This window comes from Myodes glareolus, chromosome 4, assembly GCF_982192425.1.
Source record: "Myodes glareolus chromosome 4, mMyoGla1.1, whole genome shotgun sequence".
Taxonomy (NCBI): Eukaryota; Metazoa; Chordata; class Mammalia; order Rodentia; family Cricetidae; genus Myodes; species Myodes glareolus.
The window spans coordinates 39,357,918-39,385,849 of record NC_142029.1 but is presented as its reverse complement, the minus strand read 5'-3'; the positions used below and the strand labels follow the sequence as shown (position 1 = coordinate 39,385,849).

General features: G+C 41.6%; 1 protein-coding gene across 6 annotated transcripts in view; it reads right to left on the bottom strand.

Annotated features, from left to right (window-relative positions):
• Positions 1-27,932, bottom strand: part of Myo6 (myosin VI) — a 146,161-nt gene that overhangs the window by 75,500 nt on the left and 42,729 nt on the right. For 5 of the 6 annotated variants that reach the window (XM_048435729.3, XM_048435731.3, XM_048435732.3 and 2 more), the window contains exons 2-3: positions 5,956-6,097; positions 2,231-2,300 (exon numbers count right to left, since the gene is read on the bottom strand). In XM_048435729.3, coding sequence (XP_048291686.3) covers positions 2,231-2,300; positions 5,956-6,072 — 187 coding nt within the window. In that variant the 5' untranslated portion in view covers positions 6,073-6,097. Of the gene's footprint in view, positions 1-2,230; positions 2,301-5,955; positions 6,098-22,018; positions 22,155-27,932 lie in introns of those variants that run through there. The other variant, XM_085689452.2, reaches the window with a different exon arrangement.

The following is a 27,932-nucleotide window of genomic DNA, read 5'->3' as shown; positions in this document are numbered from 1 at the left end:
TAGCTTGTTGGTTGGTTTGTTTCAAGGCAAGGTCCTGCTACCCAGAGCTTGTGAATCTGGGGTCCTCCTGCCTCCGCCTCCTAAGTGCTGGGACTACAGGTTACAGCACCATGACCGTCTCTATACCTTTGCTTTCAATGAACTTTACCACATGATTCACACTACACTACAGAGAGTGGGCATTTAATCATTATCTCTATTATACAGAATACGGGGTGATATGGGAAAGAAGGCAGGCTGCATTTGAAAAGGTCAGTGTAATGATGAGAAGTCTGAGTGAGGGAACAACTTCAGCTAAAAAACTGTGTCATAAAATCAACAACCAAAACTGCTTAAATGACAGGACTTCAGGAAAGGGACCTCAAGTCAGGACAGGCTACTGCACAGTGAGAACAGTTAGCTTCCACATGGCACCATGGCTACCACTTGCGACCATCAGTGAGAGCTAGGGAAGCAGAGAACCCTACTGGGGCCAGGGAAAGTCAACAGTGGTGAAGCATGCCCCAGCAAAGGAAACAGCAGAGTTTGAAAATATGCATTCAAATAATAGCAGATGGAAAATTCAAACCTATTCTGCTTAGCTACAGGTGGATCTATCTCTAAGAAAAACATGTTACTACATGAAGATTAACTGTTACATTATATACCCTAGTAAATTTTTGCTACATTTATATGTGTTGTGGGGAGTGGCAGTGTAAGGCATGGTGTGTGGGAAAAAGTCTTCTTCTTCTGCCTGTGGCTCCTGAGGATCAAATTCGGGTCCTGGAGCTTACAGAAAGTACCGATACCCACTAGGCCATCTCACTGCCCCCCCCCAGAAAACTTTAACAGAAAGGTATTGTCTGTTATTTTCAGCATGATATAGTTTTCTTTCTAGTTTGCTTTGGTTATTGATCAAAGCTGCATTGTTTCATCAGAGAAACTCTCCAGCAACTTGGGGAAGGAAGAAAAATGGTGTCTTTACACCTAATAATAGCAGCTTTTGTTTACTGAGTCTGTGGAAGTCAGGTGTTCTGCCAACATCTTGAACGCATCCCCTCTAAGCACACAATGCACACAACTACTCCTGCTTTGCAGATGAACTTCACAAAAGAGGAGCAATGTGGCCCATGGCTGTCTCCCCATCAGCCCACAGTGCCCTCAACACCAGCACTATTCACAACACCTGTATCTACATATGGGGTCTTTAGGCTTACTCAATTGTCAACCCCAGTGAAAAACAGTAAGAACAAACCTGTATTTTTCTCTTGTCCTCTCTTCTGGAAGAATACTAAGTCAGATACTTCTAAGAAAACTCATGGTAACTAGAAATGATCCTCACACACCACCCTTACCCCCACAACAGTTTGCATCTAGAATGTTCTCCAAAGACCCCACTGATAAGGTCTGGAGCTTCACTTGGGGCTATTGGAAGATGGTGGGAACTTTAAGAGGTGAGGCTGGCACTGGGGTGTGCCTTAAAGGAATGATAGGGACAGGGTATTTTCTTAGCTCTGTCTTTGCTTCCTGGCTTCAGTGGAGTAAGTGACTTCCTGCCATAATGCATTGCACTCACCAAAGGCACAAATGGAGGTGTCAGATAACCAAAGACAGAAACCTCCCAATCTATAAACCAAAACAGGGTTCCCCCTCCCTTTACAATTAATTCAGATATTTTGTTACAGTGATGAAGACTCAAAACAACTGAAATGTGATTACCTCTTACTGCTGAAAATAGAAAATAAATATGCCTTGTTTAATGAACAAACAAGTTTTCACCAAGTATTTTAAGGTATCTATAAAGCAAATCAATACTATGTTTTAACATAATGCTCTTAAATAAATGTTTTAATTCTAAATTATTCAGCAATGTTGTTTGCTTTGTTTAACAGTGGTTTGCCATATCCAAAGAGTGATATTAAATGACTCTTGCTGTCAGCTTTCAAATTAGTACGAATTCATCCCCCACTACAAGGTTTGGAATAACTTTAGAGACAACTAAGATGAGCCTTCAGTTGAAACTTCACACTACGTCATCACCCTGTCCACACAACTAAAGGAGACACTCAAGAGCCCCTCACAGACTGCACATGGGATTAGGAATGAACTTCGGCCTTCCAAGCTCCCAGGAGCTCTTATCAAGCCTGTGTGCTCTGACCTAGTCTCCTGTGCTAGTAACACAAGCACTAACAGACTTTCTGCAAGCAGATACTTCTATGGAGGGAGAGATAACTTTGAAGTTCATACTTACAGTTATCTTCCACATCCTTCTTACTGTCCTCTTCTGCAGGGAACACTTGGTTTATAGGAGCCAAAAATGTCTAGCAAACAAATAAAAAATTGTAAATATAGATAGTAAAAAAAGACAAGGAGTTCAACTGGTTGCATCCATTGTAATGATAGCAGTGATACATTCTCTGTTAGAGAATAACACAGATTCGACTACTTAACTAAGAACTCTTTCAAAAGACAATAACTTCCACAAAAACTGTGTCCACTTCCACTGTAGACATGAATCAACAACAGCAATTACCAAATAAGCATCCCAGGTTCTCACACCCACAGAGAGACAAAATAACAAACACACTAATCCTAACAAAGTAACAAACACACCAATCCCAAATTTCTGCTTAGAGACATGCTAATTACCAAAAATCAAAAGCACTTTAATGTTTGCATGTAAACAATTGTATTGTTTTGAAACAGAAACATTCATAATCATTTACATGTAGCATAAACAAACTAATACTGTTATTTGAGAAATATATTTGATATCAATTTCTACATAAAAATATGTCAAAAATATAAAAATATCTGATCCATATAGTTAAAAGCACCCACAAAAAAACTGGGTGTGGTGGCACATGCCTGCAATCCCAGCACTTGGGAGGGGCAAGGAGGGGGAATCAGGAATTCAAGGTCAAGCTTGAGAACATAATGATTAAAACCAGGCAAAGCTACATTAGACTCTGTCTCAACAAAGAATTAACCCAAAAAGAGACTTGCATTCTTTCATCGCTTAAAATGCTATGTGAGACACTGCAGAATTAAGATAGCATCTTGTAACAGAGAACAAATGGTCTCAAATTACATCTAAAGAGAATTAAATTTTAATCCATGCTATCTTAACAGTTATTTATAAATTTATACCTCTAAATAATTGCAATTAACTCTTCTAGTTGACATGTCCAACAATACCAAATTAAACTCTTCAAAAAAATGGCCTGGTTCTTTTACAATAGTACCAACACCCGCAGGGCTGGAGGGTTAGCTCGGTGGTAGCGTTTATGCTCAGCATGTGCAAAGGCCTGGACCTGATCTCCAGTACCGAAACTGAAAACAGTTTGAAACTCTATGTGTGCAAGGATGCTGTATACAATAAGGTGATCATAGTTTATGTCGTAAAATCCAGGCTTCACAGACGATTCCAATTTAAAGGTATAACCAAGTTGGTGGTGCGGGGATAGTTCAGTAGTAAAGCTCTTGGGTAAAATATGCGATGCCCTGATCTCTAGTGCCGTGAACACAAAAGAACAACAACAACGTCATACCCAACTTAAAAGACTGTTAAACTCAACACTCAGAAAGCTATTTTTTTTTTTGCAATCTAATACATATGCTCTCAATGTCATAAATTTGGATGGTTTGGAGGCTATTCTTTCAAAAGTGAACTTGGATCAGTATGAACCAAACAGTGAACAGTATGTAGAAGAAGACAGCAGAAAGCAATCAATTCATAGCAATGGTTGTGTAGGAAAATCCGTTCTGCAATAGCTGCTAATACTACAGAACTGTATATAGACTTGTCGCAGCCATGGCAACAGAGGGCATGGTCCTAACCTGGCAGGAACTATAGCCAGTGAAAAAGACTCCAGATGAGAAATGAATGCTGCAGGGGAGGAGCAACTGAGCTCCTTAAATAAGGTTAACAGCAAGCTAAGACCAGTCCAGAAGTCTCTCTCCCTCTTCCTTCAGACCCCCAAGTTAACAAGCAGCCTCTATTTTCTCTACCCTCAATAAAACAAAATGTTTAAGTTAAAAAAAACATTCCATCAAAAAGTTTTTATTTTTATGTTAGGGAAGCTTTTCCATTATCAGAAGAAAACCAGGACCCAGCAAGATGGCTCAGTAGATAACGGCACCCACCATTAAGCCTGGGGACCTGAGCTCAACCTCCTAGGACCCATGTAATGAAGAAAGAGACCGTTTCCCACGGATTGTCCACTGATCTCTACTCAAAAGGATTGTGTACAACACACACACACACACACACACACACACACACTAAAAATAACTTTATGTTAAGGTAGTGACTTAAGCCTTCATAATATTTTTAGAAAATTAGACTTCAATATTTGTAGATCTATAAAATTTATGTGATTCCAGAATTTAAACTAAGCCTCGGCTGGCAAGATGACTCAGCCATGAAGATTGAGATCTTGAGCTCAATCCCTAGAACTCACATGGTGGAAGGAGAGAACCAATACTCTCAAGTTAGCCTCTGACTTTTACATGTACATATGCACATGTGCACACAAACACACACACACACACACACACACACACAAAACAAATAAACAAATGCCCCCAAAATGATTGAACTAAACTGCACTTCTATTGGTTCTAGATACATACAAATACACCTTATGAACACTAATATGACATAGTTCAAACACTCTGAAATAAGTAAAATATTTTTGCAAAAGCACATCCCCTTAAATCAAGTTCCTTTTATTCTTGAACTGAATTTAGTCTTCTATTCTGTCACCTACAGATATGACAGACCTCAGCGGAACAGACTCAGGACATACAGCCCTCACTTCGGCCTTTAGCCTACTGAGCTTATGAAACATGCCAAACAAAAGGCAAAAGCTACTAAAATTTATTGTATGTGAACTTTTAAAAACCCACTTTTTAAAAAGGCGGTGTGGCCAAAAGCACACACAGGTACTGCTAATGAGGGAAAATGAGAACACTTCATCTTTCCTTTCCTGAAGGCATCTTTAATTGGCCTCCACTAAGGTGGCACAATATATATTAGGCATTCTGGTTCCTGGGTTGTTTACAGTAACAGAAGAGTCTTCTCTCTGAAAAGACCTCATGAGAGATCCACCTTGTTTTTCTACGGTTCCCAGAAGGATGGCAGTCATATGGCAATAGCTAACCATGTAGCAGTAAATGTAAATTATTCATGGATATTTGCAGAGCTTGAAGTAAACAGAAATTATATTCACATATTTAGTCAGAAAAAAATGTTTAGTAGAATTATTTGTTAAACCTAAAACTGTGAAAACGTGGTACTAAAAGGCTGAACACACACGTCTATCCTGGAGGCCCTGGCTGTAAGTAAATCACAACTCCTGGTCACTCTCCCCAAGGTCCACTCAGGAAAGCAAGTAAATAATATATGCACAGAATCAAAGTATATTGTACACTATTATCATAAAATAATACTATATGGGAGCTTTAAGAATCAAATATCTTTACTTAATAGAAAAATATTTACCCAAATTCCACACTATATAAGTTTAAATAAGTAAGTTTAAGTAAACAAAATAGAAAAAAAAAAGGAAAAGGTGATGATGAAGCTGAAGCTCCAAGCAGAACTTGACCTAAGAACAGCACCCACATCGTCCACGTTTACTTGGTAACACACCGACTCCATCACAGCCATACCATTAACTGTGTGACATATGGGATAAAAATGCTGCCACTGAGTGCATTTTATCACACAACTAAAAATGTTGATTCTGAATCACAGGATCCTACTTCCTCATAGTACGCACTTCCCAGCTAGACAAGGACGTCAGCCCAAAACTTTGATTGCATTGCCGGGCATTTGTTTCCATCACTACAGCAGGAATGTCTACTTCATTTTCACCTTCCATGGGGGACGTATATATATGTGTGTGTGTGTGTGTGTGTGTGTGTGTGTATGAAAGAGATCAGATTTCAAAATCTCTACAAGAAACTCACCTTGCCTTTTTGGTTCAAGGGTTCAATAGTTAGGCTGTCAGGGCCAATATCCACAATGTTGCCCATCTGAAATCCATCTGTGGGGTGGGGTGCCCAAACGGGCTTTCCATCTTCCATTTTGAAGGAGGTTCTCCACTATCTCCTGTTCAAAGGAACAAATAAAGCAACATGAATAACTGTGGAGGGGTCTTCAAATTGTTTCTCCTTTACCCACGTATATAAATCTCAAGTCATAAAAACACCTGCTCCCTCTCCTCCACATCCTGCTACCTCTTGCCCTCTGTCTACCTTAGGTAACGAAGGCAGAGGCTGCTCCACCCTCAGGTAATTCCTGAACCTCCCTGCTTCAGCCGTGAGCATACCAGAGTACAGTTTGGGAATAGAAATGCTAACAGTTCATACCTTTCATTTGAAAGCAATTTAGAATTCTGCCTAAAGGAATCTGAGTGGCTCATTCATCTTGTAGGAATAGACATCTATGGTGCAAAGTTAACAGAGTGTAAAAAGGACTCATTTTGGACCTGAAGGGTTGCGGGGCGGGGGGGTCTTTCCTGTGGGCTTCCTGAGTCTGAGATAGCAGCCATGTACTCCGCAGGCTCATTCCCACACAACTGCTCAGCGTATGTTTCCACTTTCTTATCTTGCTGCTTATTTGAAACTCACAGTGAAGTGAACAAACCTAAATATGCGCGTTAATGAATCTGGACAGATGACTGCACCATCTAAGAAGCACCCTCCTCGGTTCACAGAGCATCTCTGTCCCCCTCCGGTTCCCACGCCTCCCTGTCATCTCTGCTGTCCTCAGTTTTTGCCTGTTCTTGAACTTCATACAAATGAGATCATACCATCCGCATTCTTTTGTGTCTGGCTTTCTTTATTTAAAAAGCATTTCTATATTCAGCCCAGTCAACCATATTGCTGTGTGGGTCTACTGAACAACGAACTGTTTACCTGTTGTCTCGCATTTGAATGGTTTCCAGGTAGTGCCCACTGAAGACATCCCATTTTCAACTGTACCTATGAGGCTTTCACGCTTGTTATTCTGAAACGTTAACATCTATAATTCTGTCTACTGAGCAACCAAAAGGGCACAAGCTATCCAAAATGCTTTTTTAAAGGAGCTTCTATGCTGTAAGACGAATGTGTGACTCAATCTGCCAGCAAGTTGAACCTGAATACTCTACTTTCAGTATCTCAATGGGAACCTAATTCTTCCACTATTCACCTGTACTTAAAGAGCAGGTGGTTTATGTAACATACTGGTTGTTTTGCAGGCCTGGGGACTCCACTGAAGATCCCATGATCTCAGGACTCTGAGATGCAGTCCCTCACAAGAGTCACACAGAGACACACACTTCAGTTGGAAGCTGCTCACATGCTGGCATCTTGCAGTGTGTTTGGTGGCTAATCTTTCCTATGCAGTGGTTGCAGAATGATCTACCTTCTCTACACAGCTCTCACATTTACATGCAATTCTAAGTTAACAAATGAAACAAAGATTCTCCATAAACAGTAAATCGGTAACTCTGCTTTAGGCTTCCACTGCCACATATGCATGCCTGCTTTCCCTAGATAATGGCAGCCACTCTCCTGGCTTCACATACCATCTGTGTGAGGGATACTCAAGCTTCTCTCATCATCCCAGATCCCCATGGAATTCCCAGATGTTTACCTCCCTGCTGGAACCTAACACATTGTCAGAGACATCGTCATCATCATCCTGGTCTGCACCCCGTCTTGTTCTTCCCTGCATTAGTAAAGGCAACATCACTCAGTTCAAATCCCACCTGGAGTCGTCCGTAACTCTTCAGGCTCCTTCCGAATTCTCATCACCCCTTAACTTTCCCAGCTCTCCCTACAGAGACCTCATATCCACCCACTCTTCTGCATCTCCTCTGCTATCTCAGTCCAAGGCTTCCACAATGTCTTACATGCCTGCTTCTACTCTTGCCGATCTTCAGATCAGCACTAATCCAGCTAAAACATCCATCCCATCGTACCACTGTTATCCATCGGGCACAGACCCCGTATTTCCTGCTTGCTCCTAAGGCCTAGCACGACATACACAAGTGACAGTCCCTGGTGCATGAATGAACTGCTCACACCGTCCTGGGGAGTAAACAGAGACGACAGACTGGAACGAGTTGGATTCTCTTAAAACCAAGGCTTGAAACTCTGCCCCACCATTGACTGCTCTGAGCAGGTTGACTCCCTGATTGTATCTTTACCTTTATCTCAGTGGTGGGATAGTCTCACTTACCTTACAGAATTGCCATGGAGATTAAGTGACATAAAACTGAGATCACCGCTCTAATAGACCCTAGTCACACCTCTCCCCATCCCCGGCATCCTTTCATTGAAACCACTAATAATTTGATGGCAATCTTCTACACACAAAGAGAAATAGACAGTAGTGATCGTTTAGGGAATAATCATCCTTTTAAAAATGCTGAAAATGTCAAAATCACACAGCAAAGCACAACCTCCCCATCTAAAGAAGAAGAAGAAGAAGAAGAAGAAGAAGAAGAAGAAGAAGAAGAAGAAGAAGAAGAAGAAGAAGAAGAAGAAGAAGAAGAAGAATGGTAAATCAAACTATCCAATCACTTTCTCAATTTAAACCATGCAGTGCAACTTTTCAATGAAATGGGCAAAGTTTAAGGTACACATCTAACCTTGCTTCCTCAGCACAGCCCTAAATCTACAACAAAGTCATTCTCAGAAAATCTGTCAGGGCTGTTGAGACGGCCCAGTAAGTAAAGGTGCTTGCTACCAAAGGTGACAATCACAGTTCAACTCTCAGAACCCACATTGGGGAAGAAGGTGAGACCCGAGTTCTGAAAAATGTCCTCTGACCTCCACATGCAGGCTGTGGCACATGTATGTGCATGCACAGACAGACTACATACACAGTAAATGAATAAATAAAGAGGTGTAAGAGAAACTCTTTCAGGAAACCCTTCCCATCAGGGTTTCCCTCATTCTTACCAAGCATGTCCACATATGCAGAGTACCTCAAGGCATTGTACGCCAGGCAAGGTGGCTCACAGCTACAATCCCAGCACTCAGGGGCTGAGGCGGGACAACTGCCACAAGCTCACATCCAGTCTGAGCTACGTAACGAGACCTTTCTCAATAAAATAAAATAAACAAACAAACAAACAAAACACTCTACAAAGTGAGCCATTAAAGGGCAGCCTCAGTCCCCAGGACTACCACTACATGCCTTGAACTCCATGGTAGGCTGGCTGCAGAAATACTGAGCAAAAAAGAAGTCACTGGGCTTTGCTGGGAATTCACTGCAAAAGCTGAAAGTTGTCAGCATCCCCAAAGTCACTGTTGGGAAACGCCACTAGTAGCTGAAAACCATGTAGTTATGAAGACCATACTGGGATCAAGCCCAGGACCTCACACTGTCTACGCAAATCCTCCACTCAGCTGGGTCCCCAGTCTGAGCTGTATCTCTTAAGAAAGCAAGCCAGGAACACTAGACGCAATGCACAGAAGCAGGAAGGAGCTGCAGGAGGCACTCCTGGCCTTTCTTCATTGAAGGCAAATAAGGCATCACCTGGGGACTCCCTAGGAAACAACTTACTGTACATTAGGAATCAGAAACAAGAACACATCCACATTCGTCTTCCTCTGGACTAGTGATGTCTCCAACAGTGTCCGTGTGCCATGCAAAGTGGGCAGATTCATGCTACAAAATGTGAGCCACTGTCTGCATGCACCAGTACCTTCCAAATGATCCCCAAGAGTCAAGCTGGGAGGCACAGCAACATCTGTGTTTTCTTAGCTAGTCATTACACGTTAAGCAGCAGCTACAAAAGTATTTTGAGGTTGGACTGAAAAAACAAATAACTAAAAAGGAAGAGAGAAGAATTAAGCAGAACAAACAGAAACCCCTAGGCCTGCTTACACTTTCATTTTTTTCTGTTTCTTTAAGAACCTACTATGTGTCACAGACAGCTAGGTGCTCAGACTAGAACAGTGAACAAGAAGGACAACGTCTGGCCTCAGGGAATCGCTAGCAGAGAAAATGACCACGGGGAAGAAAGATAATCAAGAGGGTACAACAGTGCGTAGCCGACCTTGGTGGGGGCAGTGGGAAGAGAAGACAAATGTATCAAATTTGCAATTTGAAGAGATTACTCTTTATCTGGTAGCCCCTGGCACACACCTTTGGTACAAAGCTGCCCACTGGCTGCTTCTCACCTGTATCAGTGTACTCCAGGGCTATTAGCTTCCTGGTGCCCAGACACCGTGAGAAAACTGGGCACTGGCTAACAGTTGGCCACAGCTGGTGTGGGTTGCAGGCACCCAATGCTGTCTTCCACCAGGCACTTCTGTCCCACAAGCAATTATTTGTACACCAAAATTCTTAATACATTTAAGTAAGATTCCCTTTCTTACTAAACTGCCTCCGAAAATATCTTTCTAAACGTATTTTCAGGTTATTCTTCTTCAGTTAGTTATGGTAAATATGGGGTTTCTTATTATTATAATATGATATTATAAATTAATTAAACATAATGTTGACATTTATTACAAACACATTGGTTTGCAAAATAAAAATCATAGATAGAAAACACTATTAAATCCAGATAAGAACAAAAAAATAGAAAAATATTTCAAGATTAACAAGCTCCAAAAATGACATCAATTGAATTAAGAATTTGAACTTTTACTCATTTATTCATATTTCTCATAAACATGTATCAAACACCTACTATGTATGAGCCACTACTTTAGGTTATGATGGAAATACAGAGGCCAACTGTTTTTCAGTGTGAGACAGAAAAAGAGAGAAAGATCTACAACAGTCTTCGTGTACAACAGGTCTGCTGGCAATGGTATATATTGGTCCAGGTGACTGCCCACTGAGACTCTGCAGAGCATCACTCAATGTCTAAAGTCTGTGACCACTTCATGCATAAAGCTGCTGACCAAGGCTAACTGACACTAATTTAAAAACCACTACAAATACTATACAACCTTAATTATTAACATTGGTTATTGGATTTTTCTTACCGATTTTCACAAATATGACAAAATATGACAAAATCACAAGTCATATTTTAGATATAAACTCCTGCATGAATTGCTACCACAAACAGGTCTGAAGTCAGACAGCAGCCAAGTTTTCTCATAACTCATAACATTAAGATGCTTTTCAACTCTACTAACATGGGTTTGAGTATGGGTTTGCACGCACACAGCAGATAAACACAGGAAATAAAACAACTTTTTCCTCACAACTGGCATCTAGATAATTAGAGAAAACTGAATCACATGCATCATGAACCCTGCACCACATCCTAGACATTACATTAAGATACATTGAACACTCTTTTAACTCTTTCATACATCACTTTCCTTCTCCCTCTACTCCTCCTAGACCCTCCCTACTTCCCTAACCTCCCAACTTCATGCTCTTTTACACCCTCTATCGCAATAAAAACAGTATGAAAAAATGCTAAAACAAAAGAAAAAGTTCACACACACACACACACACACACACACACACACACACACACACACACACCAGAGAGAGGAGAGAGAGGGAGAGGGAGAGAATGTGTTTTGTGTTGGCTAGCTACTCCTGGGCATGAGGCCTGTCTTGGAGTAGGGCTGATGTACCCAGTACACTCCATTGGAAAAACATTGCTTTTCCCTCTCCTAGCAAGTATCAATTGCAAATAGTTTCTTGGTTAGGGAAGGATTCTGTATCCACTTCCACCTTTTAGTGCTGGATTTTGTCTGTCTTGAACCTGTGCAGGTTTTGTAGGTGCTGGCCCAGTTATATAAGCTGTATAAGTTTATATGAGCATTAGTCCTCCTGTATTTGGAAGACACTATTTCTCTGGAGTCATTCACTACCTCTAACTCTTACAAGGTTTCTGTCTCCTATTCTGAACTGAGCTCCAAAAGGAGGGATTTGATGAAGTCATCCCATTTACAGTGAAGTACTCCAGAGTCTCTCCACCTCTGCACATGGTTCACTTGTGAATCTCTGGTAATTCCCATTTACTATAAGAAGTTTCTCTGATGAAGGTTGAGCACTTCTCTAGAGTATAGCAATCTGTCATTAGGAGTCGTTTTATTGCTATGTTCCTTTAGCAGAATAATAATATTAGGTTCTCCCCCAGGCCTATGACCTACCTAGTCTCAAGGTCCTTGATCACTTTAGCAGTGTCAAATATAAATTTAATCTCACAGATTGTGCCTTAGATCTAATCTAAAAGTGATTACCACACTGAACCTCATAGAAGAGAAAGTGGGAAGTACGTTTGAACTCATTGGCACAGGAGACCACTTCCTAAATATAATCCCAGCAGCACAGACACTCGGAGAAACAATTAATAAATGGGACCTTCTGAAACTGAAAAGCTTCTGTAAAGCAAAGGACATGGTCAACAAGACAAAACGACAGCCTACAGATTGGGAAAAGATCTTCACTAACCCCACATCAGACAGAGGTATGATCTTCAAAATTCAAAACTCAAGAAATTGGTCATCAAAAGAACAAATAATTCAATTTAAAAAATGGAGTACAGACCTAAACAGAGAACTCTCAACAAAGGAATCTAAATATAATATGTACTCACTCATAAGTGGTTTTTAGACATAAAGCAAAGGAAAAACCAGCCTACAATTCACAATCCCAGAGAACCTAGACAACAATGAGGAACCTAAGAGAGACATACATGGATCTAATCTACATGGGAAGTAGAAAAAGACAAGATCTCCTGAGAAAATTGGAAGTGTGGGGATTATGGGAAAGGGCAGAAGAGATTATGGGAAAGGGCATTGTAGTACATGGCGTCATTTAAGGGAGCTTCCTGTCTGCATCAGTGGTTAATGTAAAGATTTATTTATTGAAAAAGATTTATTTATGTAATAGAACATTGTTCCCTAGTTTAAATCATAACAACAAAAAATATACAAGTACTGTGTCAGAAAACAATGAACTGCCTGTGAAAGCCCACAACAGCTTTTCATGTCAAGTTCCAACTATAAGGAGTTTCTCCTCATTCCCATCTACCCTAGCTCCAGAGGATTAATGTTTGTTAAAGCCTGTCTTTTTATTGATTTACAGCACACTGAAGTCAACGAGAACAGAGACAGACCTTCTCTTCCTGAGCAGAACCTGGTCCCAAGTTAGCAGAGAAGGTTACGCCCAGAAGTATGCTGCCAGAGGCACCAAGACAACCAGACACAAGCCTCTGTTGCCAACACAGTGACTGACCTAAGTGAGCAAGAGGGGATGTGTGGAGCTCGTCCTCCGGAGGCTTGTTTAGGAACAATGGACATCTATGGCAGCCCACCTGTCTGGAACTCCCACATCTTCCTTTAAAATTCCCTACAAAATATTCTCCCTCAGGGCAAAGGGCAAGATGCTTGCTGGAAGACAAGAGCCTGCATATCCCAACAGCCAGCTTGTTGTCAATAAAGTCCTTCCTTCCGTGGTCACTCTGCCTCTGGGTTCACTGACTCCATCAGGTGGCAGTGCCTGCCCTTGTTCTTACATCACATTCAACACAAAAGACTCCTGTGACCTAAAAAGGTGCTGAAACTCACGCCACCAGACAGCAAGGCTATCAATTCTGCAGCAGTGGACACCTGCTGGATACCCACAAGTTCCATTCACTTCTGACCCTGCCTGCCTAGAGTTACTTGAGATGCCATTTGCCCTAGATTGTATAGATGATGCTTCTAACATTCTGGCTATAAAGTGGAGTTCCCAAAACACCCTTGAGTTCTTAATTTACTCATCAGTTCACATAACCCAAGAGAGTACTGAATTACACATGAGGCTTTATAAAATATGTTACAGAGGGTTGATAAAATGATTCAGAGGGCAAAGTGCCCACTGCTCAAGAATGAACTCAGTTTGGATTCCCAGTACCCATGGAAAAGCTTGGAGTGGAGGTTCACAAGTATAACCCCAGTTCTGGAAATGGGAGATGAGGAAAGTAGGGAGATTTCTGGAACTCTCTGGTCAGTCAGTCTTGTCAAACTTGAGAGTCCCAGGCTCAGTGACAGATTTTATCATTGATTAATTAATTAATTAATTAGAAAATAAAGGTAAAGCATGATGATATGGACCTCACAAGCACACCTTAATACACATATATCCCACCGTCAGGCATAGAGTATGGACACTGATAAAATGAGATATCAGGTGAGGTGTGAGAGTCCTTTGGGCTTTTTTAGAGGCTTACCATCAGCATGACTGCAGTTAGACATTCAATAAAAACATGATTAGACTGAAGGATGTGACCCAAGCTAAGGGACTAACTGGAGAACCTCAGCAGGGCCAGCTGGCTGCTGCATTCACCTGGCCTCTTATATAGTGTTCTGCCTTGCAGGATACAGGGCAGGAAGCCCTGGATGAGGGTATTACCCCTAGAAGAAGAGAAATCTGGCTCCTATTGTCTACATAAAAACCAAAGTACATACAACATATACACATGTGTAATATGAATGTGTATCATGTATGTCCTATGTCATAATATCACAATGTGTTCAGATCCTGTACAAAATGAGAAACTTAAACTATCTTTTCAAATTTTTTTCAGAGGCCCTTTGAATTATTTTTAACTCCACTATATAGCATCCATTGAAACAATACTAAGCAAGGTCTAAAACTGTGAATTTTCTGCTTTAAAAATAATTAAATATTCCTCAAGCTCTCATAACACTATATACTCATTAGCATAGATGTATGCCCATATATTCAAACTTCTGTTCTATTACTAGAGCCAAGTCATTCTTAGAGATCCTTCTAAGACCCCATCTCTTCATCCACTCTACTTAACCTACCACCTTCCAGTCACAAAGGGAAACCTCAATCCATACCAGTCAATCTCATGCTTCCCCTTCTCCTTTCCCTTTTTTCTCCTCCTTTCCTCTTGTCCAACATCACATGATCAATCTTTCCCTCTACTATCAGGCTGTTCCATTATCTGCTATACCACTATCCCTATTTTCTCACTCATCATCTTCTCTTAAACCCATTCCTGTCCAATGTACACTTCAGCCTCTCAAGATGACCAATGACCATTGCTTAATCACATGGTCAAGTTTTGATCTTGAATATGAGGCTCATGAATATGAGGTATTACCTGACAAGCTGACTACTACTCTCCTTGAAGCAGGTTATCATTTACTTGACTCTTCAGGTTTTATTCCTACTCGACTTCAACTCCTTTCTTTGGTTTCCTTGCCTGAAATCTTCCTTCATTCCTTATCTGTTCCTCTCTTCCTGGTCTTCTTGATCTACTCAAGTCAGAACTCGTTAAGACTGAATTCTTGGGACTTTTCTTTCATCCACTCTCATTTTTTACTTTAAAAATCCCATCTAGTCTTAAAACGTTGAACCTTCTGACCAATAACAGCACTAATAGTATTAAATATATCTAATAATGGTACTAGGGAGATGGCTTACAGTTAAAAACATTTGCTGCTCTTGCAAAAGACACAGATTCTATTTTTAGGACCCAAATTCTAGTTCCAGGGAATCCAATGCCCCCTTCTAACCTCTGAGTGCTAACACTCACATTTAGTGCACACATAAACTCAGACACACACACACACACACACACACACACATATTAAAAATCTTTTTTAAACACATTACTAATGCCCAAGTTTCTAGCCAGAACAGAATCCTCTCAGGTGAACTAGAATTCATAGGCTGCTCAAAATCACTACTAGACAATAGCCATCTCTAACTCACCCTACCGTACAGCCTGACTTCTATCTTTAAATCTGTTCTCCTCTCAGTCCTCCTCTTCTCATAAAGTGACAGCTTTAGCTCACAGCTGCATGCTGTGGGAACTCCTTCAGTCAATAGCCTTTGAGATACCAGCCCACTTGTTTTCTAGATACTTCCTGCTGATTGGGGCATTGTTAATCAGGTCTTTTATGGGGTATCCTGTGTGGTAGGTCCACCTCGGCCAGCAGTCCTGAAGCTGTCATGGATGTTGGACCATCTAGGCTATTGCTTCAGGGGGTCTGGTTTGATCAAATTATATTAGTCAGTAAGAAATCCGCAACTTTCTACCCTCTGTGGAAACAAAGACAGAACCTCTTTTCCAAAACAACATATCCTTAGACCCAAATTTTGAAGACAAGACACCTTTAAAATATATATGTTGTTTTAGCTTAGCAGCCTTCAGAATCAAATGTCTCTCCAAAGTCAAAAATTTCAAAGAAAATACAATAATATACATAATCCAGACTCTGTGTATTTCCCACTTTTACGTGGCTTACTTTTTTAACTCTATTACTTTTTAATATTTAATTATCTTTACTCCTTTAATCTATGACTCTCTGTACTCTTTCTTCTCCCTCATAAGCCCACGTGCATTTATTCAACACTGTGACCCATTCAGATATCTTCTTTTTGTCTGAATCTGTCTTTATTGCATATCTGTAATCATTTTCTGACTAAGAGAGCTTTTAAAAAAATGCTAAGTGAGCATAGCTAAGATCAGCTCTGTGGCCCTGCTGTTCACTCTGCCCTGTCCAACGTGGTGAAGGAATGTTCATACAAGGCGGAGGAATGCTCACCCAGCTCTGCGAGCCATGCTTACCACAACAGCTCCAGGAACGCAGCAGGTCTATGTTGCCAGTAAGCAAGTAGTAGCACTCTGCTCACAGACCCCATTTAAGTGCTCCACAGCCAGACCTCGAGTCAGAGTTGGTCCAGTACAAACCAGGAAGCTGTTGTTTTTTTTTTTTTTTTAAAGGAGCCGCACCTCTGCTTGCGGCCAGCAAACAGAGCCTTTCTGAAAATAATGCGGCTACCAAGAAGCTGCCCTTGGCTCCAGTTTCTGTGGATCTAGAAGCGTTCTTTTTAAGCTTTCTTAGGCTTTATAAGGAAGTACATTGCCAAACGTTCGGGCGTCATTTTGTAGATGAAGACTGCTCGTTCGTTTCACCCAGCTGCACATGTCAAAAACTCTAAAACCATCTTGACTTCCTCCTGCATCATCTACATCCAGTCTCTGAGCAAACGCTGTTGCCTCTGTCTTCCAATTTGACCCAGAACCTGACTTAATTTCAGTATAACCAATTCGTGCCTGGCCATAAATCCTCTCCAAGATAATAAGAATGGCTCTGCCTGGTTTCCCTGCTTCCTCCCTTAGCTTTTCACAGCCAGCCCTGAGAACATTGGTCAGTTTTGACTCCTTCATCACCTAAGTCACATCACATTTTGCTTTTACTCCTTCCACAATGCTACTCACATAAAAGCCTAACTCTGCCGTGGTCCACACACCTTTCACATACGATGCCTCTTGTTCATAACTCCTCTGATGTTTGTGGCTTCTCCTGAGCTTCACCCATGATGGCTGCTTGTTGCTCCCTGAACACAGCAGTGCACCCTCTCCAGAGCTCTTCCATGGAAAGTTAGCCTATGCCTGATGATACCAACACAGTCTGCTCCTTACCTTCTGCAGATCTTTCCAAGGGATTATAACACACCAGCAGAGACCTGAAGACTAGGTTCACAGTGACAAGCTTCCTCAGAACAATGAAGACTTGCATTTGCAGTAAAGGCCATTTGCTGCCAAGTCCGACAACCTGAGTTCAATCCCCGAGACCCACACTGTAGGAGGGAGCGAACACCCCCTGAAAGCTGTCCCCTGACCTCCACACGTGCGCCATGCATGGCACATATGCACCTCCCCATCCCCCCCAACACAAATAATAAATAAATGTAATTAAATATTTACAAAAGAAAGAAACCTGCGATGATAAGATCAAAACAGTTACTCAAGGAAGAATGGAAAAATCCTGTCCTGTTTACAGCAGGCTAGCTGAAGCCTCTGGAAGGTGAGGCTGAGCTGGGCTAGCAGTTCTCTGCCATGCATATCTCAAATGGGAAAAGGAAAATAAAGCTTCATCTCCTGGCAATTTGGCTTTCACTGGGTCTTTCTTACACCTCAAAGACATACAGATGTGAACTTTCTACTTGGTTTCTGCTGAGGACACTTGAATTTAATTCTATAGTATGTGTGTTCACAAAAATTGCTTTTGTATTTTTTTTATTGTATCATTTTGTCTGTTTCCAAAACAGCACGGAGCAAAACTCAGCCCAACCTTAGAATTTCCAAACATAATGGGGCCGCAAAATCTGTGACTACTTACTTCACATTTACATATTTTAGATTATTGTAAGCTAAGTTACTATTCTTGGCAAGCTCAACTTAAAATGTCTGTGTATCTAAATGTAGACATTTATAGGGTAAATTTTAACTCAGTGATGCGATGTGTAGAAGCTATTGCCTTTCTTCAAATGGTCTCAGCCTCACCCAAAGCGCACGCGCACACACCACTACTGCCTCTTTAAACAATTTATCGTGGCCATATCTAACTAAGATGCAGACATTTAAGATCTAACTGTAAAGGTTTGGGACAAAAGAATCAAAAAGTGGCCATTTTAGAACCAAGTCCTTGCTTCCGATCAGCCTACTTAGAAGTTTAGAAAATATATCACATGGGCAGGTGGTACTAATACATTTCATTCTGTCAGAAACATAATTTAGATCCAGGTCTCTTTTACACTGCATTTAGGCAATAGTTAATCTTCGTCTTTTCTGTGTGATAGCTAATTTTAACTATCAACTTGACACAGCCCAGAATTACCTAGGAAACATAGTTATAATGAGGAATTATGAAGACATTTTAGCCTTTGGGCATGTCCCTGGGAGGTTGCCTTGTTGGTTAATTGGGGTAGAAAGACCCACCAGGAATGTGGGTGGCAACACGGGCTGTGCTCTGAACTGTAGAAGAGAGCAAACCCAGCTGAAAAGCAAGCAACCATGTGTTTAATATTCTCTCTGCCCTTAACTATGGGTGTAATACTTCAAGTTCCTGCCTTGACTTCCCCGAAATTCATAGCAAATAAACCTTTTCTTCCCTATGTTGCTTTTATGTAAGTGAAGGAAAGGACACAAACATAAAATAAGGGCAGGGGCACCAGGTTTGCTTGAAGAACAAGTAGAAATACCGTGAGGGATAATGACATGTTTTACCTGTGTTTCAAATATAAACCCTTTACAGGAATTATAGGCACAAAATATATTGAATTTAGAAAGGTTGAAAGAGAAAATAAAACACTTTTTAGGTAGCAAATTTTAGCTGATATATTACCTTTATCCAAAAGTAAGGGATTGCTCCAAAATGGAGACAGAAAGAAGTGAGGATAAAGCCAGGCTTAGGCATTATCACAGGTCTAAGCATAATAAAGTTTAGAAAAGACAAAACATTTAAAAAGATGCTGCATAGGTATGTGAGTGTAGGGGAGGTGAGCGTGTGTGTGTGTGTGTGTGTGTGTGTGTGTGTGTGTGTATACCTGTGTGGTGCACATATGTGTATGATCAAGTGTATTGTAACTGAATGTTATTTTACAAATCTTATAGTCAGATACTGCTAGATACTTATTTAATAAGTCAGCATGGTCCAAACATTAGGGGGATGTTAGAGAAGAAAGAAGCAGGACTCCAGAAACTTCAAGTAATCTTTTAAATCTACCTTGTAGAGTTCTCAACAATAGAAACAAAATATAGACCAAAATACCAAGGGAAACGTGATTATAATAAGCAAACAAACAAACGAATGAATAAGTAAATGCCAGCTGACAGCCTCGGCCTTGAGGGATAATACTTTGACTTGCCACCTGAGAGAAGTCAGGGAGACAAGACAGAATTCTAAAGAATGCCAGCCACAGCTGCAGGGGATCAGGCCACAAGGCAAGAACTGCTCTCAGTGGAGTTCTATAAAAGCAGGGCTTTACCCCTCTCCGAGGACGGAATCCACCTAAATGAGGGTTACCCACCCACAACTCTGAAGCTGGCTGTGCTGAGTGGGCCCACAGTTAAACATAAGCCTCTTCCACAAGAGCAGGCCACCCACAGAGGTGCAGACTGAGATGGCTGGTACATAGGGCAGCCTAGATACTCTTGTACAAAGCAGATTTATAAAAGAATATTCAAGGACTTCATGGCTCTGCAAAAGACAGACATTAACTGTTTCGTTCTGCTAACTTCTGTCTTAGTCAAGGAAAGAAAGGACTTTGACATCCACAATTCAAAAGGCTTTCAGGCCCATTTGTTCTCTCTCTATGATGATCCCGCAGGTAGAACTGAGCCACCATCGTCCCATGACCTAGCACAAAGACAGGCACATTCAGAGAAAGGGACAGACAATAAGACTCCACTCGATGGTGTTTGTTGACACTTTTTCACGGTATGTAGAAGCTGGTCCCACCCAGATAGAAGAACCCAGTGGGTTATTCACTAGATTAAAAGTTCTGCCTTCTGAGTCTCCAAAGCCTCAAGAACATCTTAGAGACAATGCTGTTCACAGATCAAAACTTTCAAAAGACTTCAAAGCAGCTGGAGAGATGGTTCAGCACCTAAAAGCCTGTACGGTTCCTGCAGAGGACCTGAGTTCAGTTCCCAGCACTCACATCAGTGGGTTCAAAATCAACTACCGGTTAACTCCAGCTCCAGGGAGTCTGATGTCCTCCTCTGGCCTCCCTGGGCACCTGCACACACGCAGCATATGCAAACACACTTTTTAAAAAAAAATTTAAATTAGCCAGGTGGTGGTACACACCTTTATATGCCCATCGGTATTCCTTTTAATAGCCCAAGGGACCTGACTCTAAAACTCCGAAGTTAAAATGATGAGGGTAGCTGTATACAATACCTGAAGGTACTGAAAATGCTAACAGCAATGCCAGAGGGAGCACACCTAAAGCTCAGAAAGAAATGATGTTTGGAGGTCAACACAAGCAGACAGCGAACTCCAAAACAAGCTCCTTGTGCTACAGCCATTCTAGCCACTCCCTGTTAGGTGACCGAATCTGCCTTTCCTGCTGCCAGACGGGTCAGGAGGTCCTCAGACAAAGGCTGCGCTCCTCAGCAGACTGCCGTGATTACAGAGGATCGTCACCACCTCTCAGCTCCACAGAAGGACTGAGCCAAGAGTGTATGTTGGGGAGGACGGTGGCTTACACAAAACCTTGAAAAATTAACAAAGAGGACACCTGGAAATCTACACCAAGCCTGACCGTGAGCAGCAGGGAAAAGTGCAAAGAATCATCCACAGCTCATCACAATCCTAAACCACTCAGCTGTGGGAGGAGACGCCCATGTGGCACGTGACTTTGCATGTAAGATTCCATGTAACAGATCCTGTTGTTATGTAGCACCATTCTGTCCAACAGCAAGTGGGAAAGTCTCGCCAGCAAGTGGGAAAGTCTCGTGAAACAAGGAAGTAAACAAACTTCATCCATCTGGGAAAGCTGAACCTTAACAAGAGCCACAAAGGCCTCTTCCTGAGGCTGTGGAGGCGGTAGAGAGCTGCTTTGGGAGGAGACTCTCAGATGCCAGTAAGTTATGCAGAGAAGCCCAGCTCTCTACTGCTTCCACAGCACACACACAAACACATACATACACATACAAACACACACACACTTTAAAAATAAACTAAAATTCAAATACCCTTCAAGTCAAACTCACTCATTGCTTGTTAGTCAACGTAACATTTCCCATTAATGTGTTGAATTAAAAAATTAAGGAAATAAGTATAATAAGAGATTCTAAAAACACATAAAAACACAAACCTGAGTCTAACATTAGGTAAGTTCTTAGGCTTTGCTCTGTTTTCCAATAGACTTATCCACACCTCCAATTCTATGCGAAGAGAGCCAAGCACTACCATAGGAATTTCCATGAGCGGAATAACCTGCCTGGATGTCTGACTTCCTTAGAACAAAGCTCAACACATGCACAATGTATATATCATTCTGATCCTCCCTAACAGCGAGTTCTTAGGAAACCATGATAGTTTCATCAAATCGCAAAGTTGTTAAGATAGTAAGTTCTTAAAAAGAGAAATTATCCCAGTAAAATACAAAAACTGATTATATGGTCAACTCCTGACTTCCTAGCACACAGTACACAGCAACAGCTAAATGGAAAGCTGTACGAAGGCTTAATGGGCTTCAAGTTCCCCAAACCCAGTCAAAAGCAAGGGGCCTACTTGCCGTTTCCTTCAGCGCATTCCCAGTGAAAACTTCCCCGGCCGTGCTGTGGGCACTTTGCCTTCACTTCTAACTGCCAATCCGGCTGTGCCCGACTTCCTTTAGAGCAGTTCCCTCTCACACACACCAAAGTCCAACTGGATTCCTTACGTTAGCAACTTTACTTAAAGCTCCTAGTTATAGAGGTGAGCTAAATCAAACACTGAATCAGACCAGTTCAATGACTTAGTTACAGTTTCACATCTCCGCCATTCTTAGAGGTATTTACACAATGATACCTCAACAATTAAAATTCAACTCAGCTACAGTTTGGCCTCAATTCACAGAACTTACCACCCTGGAATAGACTGCTAGAACTGCTAACTCTTTCTGAAAGACGACATTTTCATTCGGTGCTGGAGCCTGTGTTTCTGCAGCTTAGTTAATTCGCATCCCCAACTCCCTTACAAGAACCTTTCATGCTGATGGGGCCCTTTAAAGCTGCAATATCACACCAGTCTTGTATTAAGTCAGTAAAGGAACATACTTTATTTTTTTTTTTTTAACAATTCAAGGGTACCAATCTTTAAAGCTTGTCTAAGCAGACACAGTGCTGCGCCCTCCTTCCCTGATGCACTCTGGAGCTGCTGGGACCGGTCTTCACTGCTCTCTACTAAACACATATTTAAGACCCTGTATGGCCAACAGGTTCCTTCTCCTACTTCTCACTGAGACGATAGAGTAAACACAAATGCACACATTTATTAAATGTACAATTTACTCCGGGCTGAAAGATACTTTTCTTCAGGATTTTGAGGGCATATTCGAGGATTTGTGGCATGCTGAGTTACCACGCCTGTAGGTTCCATCCTTCGCATCGCCTGTCTCTGCCCTGAGACTGAGAAGCTGGGAGGACCTTGAAGGGTCCAGTCTTGATCTTGGGTGTTCGCAGCTCCCATGATAACACAGCTCAGTCGTCACTGCTGGACTTCATTGTGGCACACACTGCTTTGTTTTGCTTTCCCTTGGAGTTTTCAGACAGATTTGCTAGGATTATAGATTACACCATCATCCTGACTCACTCTGGGGGCTCAGTCAGTATGGAAGCACACCCATGCAGTTGAGAAATGTCTTCATATTATTTCTTTTCTTTTATCTTATATTTTCTGTTCTCTCTGAAAGTCTGATAACTCAGTATCTGTGTTTCATATGTATGACTTATTTTTTTTTATTTTTTCTCTTTTCTATTATCCAGTTTATCTTTTTATTCGAACCTTGCCGGCAATGTCTTCCACTTGGCTTTCTAATCTTCTATTTTAATAGTTTACTTCTGTGATCACACGTTCAATTTTCCTCTCTGGTATGCTTCCTCCTGACTATCAGTTATTACTGCCTATGTGTTCCCCTTGCTGGGAAGGCATCCCCCAGCATACATAGTTTGCCACTCCCATCCCGCTTACTACAATACAGCTGAATGACTCCACGCTCAGGTAACTGAGCAGGGCCTGTGACATTGTTCAGAAGCTCCCAACTGTTAAGATATGTGGTCCTTCCTCTTTCCGCACAGGTTCTTGAGATAAAAATCGTTTCACAGACAGATTAGAAAAGATGTGCAGAGACATCAAAAACAAAAGGGCACAATAATGGAAAAGGACACAAAACTATCAAAACCATGGCTGTCCATAATTCCGAACATGTTAACATCCAACACATGACTTAAATCCCATTCTTGTTTAATTTTATTATTTTTGCTTTATTTGGGTAATCCATAAGTACTAAGCTATAAATAAAAGATTATGGAACGTTTTCACATAGCTACATAGAATCCTCAGTACAAGATAAAACCCAGGAAGGTAGTACCTACCTAAAATCCCAGATTCAAGAATAGGAAACTAGAAAATCAGGACTCAATCATCCTGACAGCGAGTTCAAGGTCAGCCTGTGATAAATGAGACCCTGTGTCATAGAAAGGTGATTCAAATACCACAGGCTACAATACATATTTTAGAAAATGATATGAAATTGGAATTCGTTAGCTCAAAAGTGACCTTTGGCAATGCTTCCCCCAGGGTCCAGGATAAAGATACTTCTGTCAAGCCTGACAACCTGAGGGCCATGCCCCAAACCCCCGACCTCTACATATGCACCACACACCCAGAACACATACATATACATGAATAGTAAGGGCCTGTCTCAAAACACTTTTTAAAAATCTATTAAGCAACTGTAAGAGAAAAAAGTTAATCTAGTAATTAAAGTTGTCATAACAGTTACATAATTACATCTACAATGAATTTACTGCTTACTTTTATCCATAAAAAGTGCCAGATAATCATGCAGCAATGACAGACTCCTCTAAAAATTACTGTCATCAAGTGTCCAATCTAACTAATTATTAAAATTGAGATACTTTTTGCCTATAGAATTAGAAAAACATATTTCAGTATTTATTGCTAATAAAAGCATAGTCATGAAATGTGATCTGGAAAAACAGCTTGGAAAGCAAACTGTCACCCAGCTGGGGTGGCACATGTCTTTAATCCCAGCACTTGGGAGACAGAGGCAAGAGGATCTCTGTGAGTTCCAAGTCAGCCTGTTCTACACAGAGAGTTAGTTCCAAGCCAGCTAGGGCTACATTGTGAGACCCTGTCTCAAAACACAAAAAGAAAAAAACAAAAACCTAAAGTACCAAGAAATTCAGATTTGAAGAATCAAAAATAAAAGGTTTCATTAGTAAGCACCACATTGAAAAGCCAGGATATAGGGCAGGCAACCCCTACACAAAACTGGGGGAGAAGGAGCCACCACCTGTCTCAGCTATTCAGCTGTGTGTTTTTCCATGCTAATATGTTTAAAATTAGGTTGCATTTAACAGCTGACTGGCAGTGATTCTTTCTCCTAGAAGCACATAACTGTGCAACCTGAGTGTTGACAGTGTCTGGACGCAGTGGAATGTGGCAGTGGACCGAGGGAACCATCACAGAACAGTTGGCAGACGGGGACCTGCAGGAGTGACTGAGAGAGTCAGCTGGAGACTCCTCAGCATCTCCCTTTACTCCACCAGTTGTGCCTACTTGCAAAGGTCAGAATAGCATTATCATTTTTAGTTAAGGTATAGGTTGCATATGAAGAACAGCACATAATATCATATTGTCCCCTTTCCATAGGGGGTCATTCTATAGCGCAAGGTGGCCTAAAATTCAATTCCTCCTGACTCAAGATCCTGAGTTCTAGTTTTGTGTCGCCATACCCAACCCTGAATTTTTGTTTGTTTAATTGTTACACTTACAAATGTGTTTGGGGAAAGAGTGTGTGAAGCAGAGGAAACTCGCCCCCATCAGCAGGTGAGTCCTTCTACACGGTGAGTCCTGGGGATTGAACTCAAGTCCTCAGGCTTGGCATCAAGCACTTCTGCCCACTGAGTCATTTCACCAGTCCCAGCCTTTTTAAAAATCATGTAATAGCACGCTTATACCTTTCCCCCTTGTAACATGAGGGCCGGCTTGTTGGGGTTTCTGTCCCGCTCAGTACCCCACAACCGGCAAGTCCCAGAAAATCAATCACACAGAGATCTCTATAGGTTATAAAGCTGACTGGTCCATTAGGTCAGGCTACTTATTAGCTCTTATAACTTATGTTACCCCATTATCCTTATCTACGTTACCACATGGCTCAGTATCTTTTCCAGCGGGGCAGCTTATATCTTTCATCTCCGGTGGTCTGGGCAGAACTGGCAGAGGAACCTCCCTGCTTCCCAGAATTCTCCTGTTCTCACTGCATCACCTCTACTTCCTGTCTGGTTTTCCCGCCTATACTGCCTGCCTGGCCAATCAGCGTTTTATTAAAATATGATTGACAGAATACAGACAATTCTCCCGCATCATTTCCCTCTTTTTTTTTTTAAACAAAGGAAAATACTCATAGTCCATTTGTTGGGAATGTGGGCATAGTATTTCAAGCTACTTCCTGCTGGTTGGGGGCACTGACAATCTTATGGGGACCTAAAGAAAATTTAGAATTATCATCAAGTCCTGACTGGAGTATCCTGTGAGTCTTGATCATCTCAGGCAGCAGTCTTGAACCTGTTCTGGATGAAGAACTCAGACATCTGGGCCATCTGTTCCTGTCGGAGATTTCTCAGGTGGCCTTCCTTGATCATACTTGATTTTTCTTAACTCAGAATGAATCCACAACCTCTCATTTTCTGTGGAAACAAAAACACAATCTCTTCTCTAAAGTAGCATACCTTTTGACTTCAATTTTGAAGCCAAGGTATTTTCAAAAAACCTATCTTGGGTTAGTTCAGCAATATTTATAAACAAAAATGTTTTAGCAGCTGTTTCTCCTTCCTCAGCATTCAAACAATTCAAAGACAACATAATAACACACAGTATCAAGAGTCTCTGTGTATTTTCCATCTTTATGTGGCTTTATTTCAACCTCTATTTCTTTTAATTTTACTTTTACTTTTTGATACAGGTTCTCTGTATATCTTTGTCCTGGAATAACTCTATAGACCAGGCTGTCCTTGAACTCACAGAGAGCCACCTGTCTCTATCTCCCCAGTGCTGGGATTAAAGGCATGTGCTACCACACCTTGAACTCACAGAAATCTGTCTCTGCCTCCCAGGCATTGGGATTAAAGGCGTGTACTACCACACCTTGAGGTCACAGAGGTAAATCTACCTCTGCCTCCCAGGCAATGGGATTAAAGGTGTGTACCACCACACCCTATGTCTCCCTTTTCTTCTTTTTTATTTTTAATGACTTTAACCTTTAGCCTGCATATATTTTTAACATACTGTAAACCAGTTAGAGGTTTTATTCCTCTTTGAATCTCTCTTTACTGTATATCTCTCTTTTTCTCACTACATAAGCCTTTAATTTACTAAGCAATATGGAGAGCCGTGGCTTTGACGGCTAGATCCAGCTCATTCCTTAGCTTTTCAGCCTCATGGCTGAGATACCAGCCAGAGCTGCAGTTCACTGCCACAACCCTATGGCGTTTCAAGGTCCTTGCTAGCAAGCAAGCTGTAGTATTCTGCTCACAGACCACACTCAGTCGGACTGCCTGCCTAAAAGAGTCAGAGTTTGCCCTGGCAGGACAGCCCAGAAAGCCGACATTTTAAAACAGCGCAGCTTTTTTCCTGCTACGTCTGAAAACCGAAAAGCATGCATTCAGCTTTTCACCAACACCATGTAAGTGTTTCGTGGCAGGACCTCTTAATGAGCTGCAGGGTTTTGCAGCTAAAGCTGAGTCAGGAAGCCTCTCTTAGATGAGAGCATTTGCTTGCCTCTAGCAAGCAGAGCAGACCAGAGAAGTTGCTGCCACCAAGAAAACATGCTTTACTCTATTCTTTCCCAAGCTTTCTCAGGCTTTCTGTGGATTCAGTTATCCACGTCTGGGCACCATATGTAACATGAGGGCCGGCTTGTTGGGGTTTCTGTCCCGCTCAGTACCCCACAACCGGCAAGTCCCAGAAAATCAATCACACAGAGATCTCTATAGGTTATAAAGCTGACTGGCCCATTAGGTCAGGCTACTTATTAGCTCTTATAACTTATGTTACCCCATTATCCTTATCTACGTTACCACATGGCTCAGTACCTTTTCCAGCGGGGCAGCTTATATCTTTCATCTCCGGTGGTCTGGGCAGAACTGGCAGAGGAACCTCCCTGCTTCCCAGAATTCTCCTGTTCTCACTGCATCACCTCTACTTCCTGTCTGGTTTTCCCTCCCATACTGCCTGTCTGGCCAATCAGCATTTTATTAAAATATGATTGACAGAATACAGACAATTCTCCCGCATCATTTTATAGGTTATTTATCATTATATAATTTCATAGGTTTGTACTTATTGTATATAATTTCGTAGTATGTAGGGAGCCGCCTGGATGTGGCCTTGGCCAGATAGTGCCAGCACTCCTACAGCCTGGA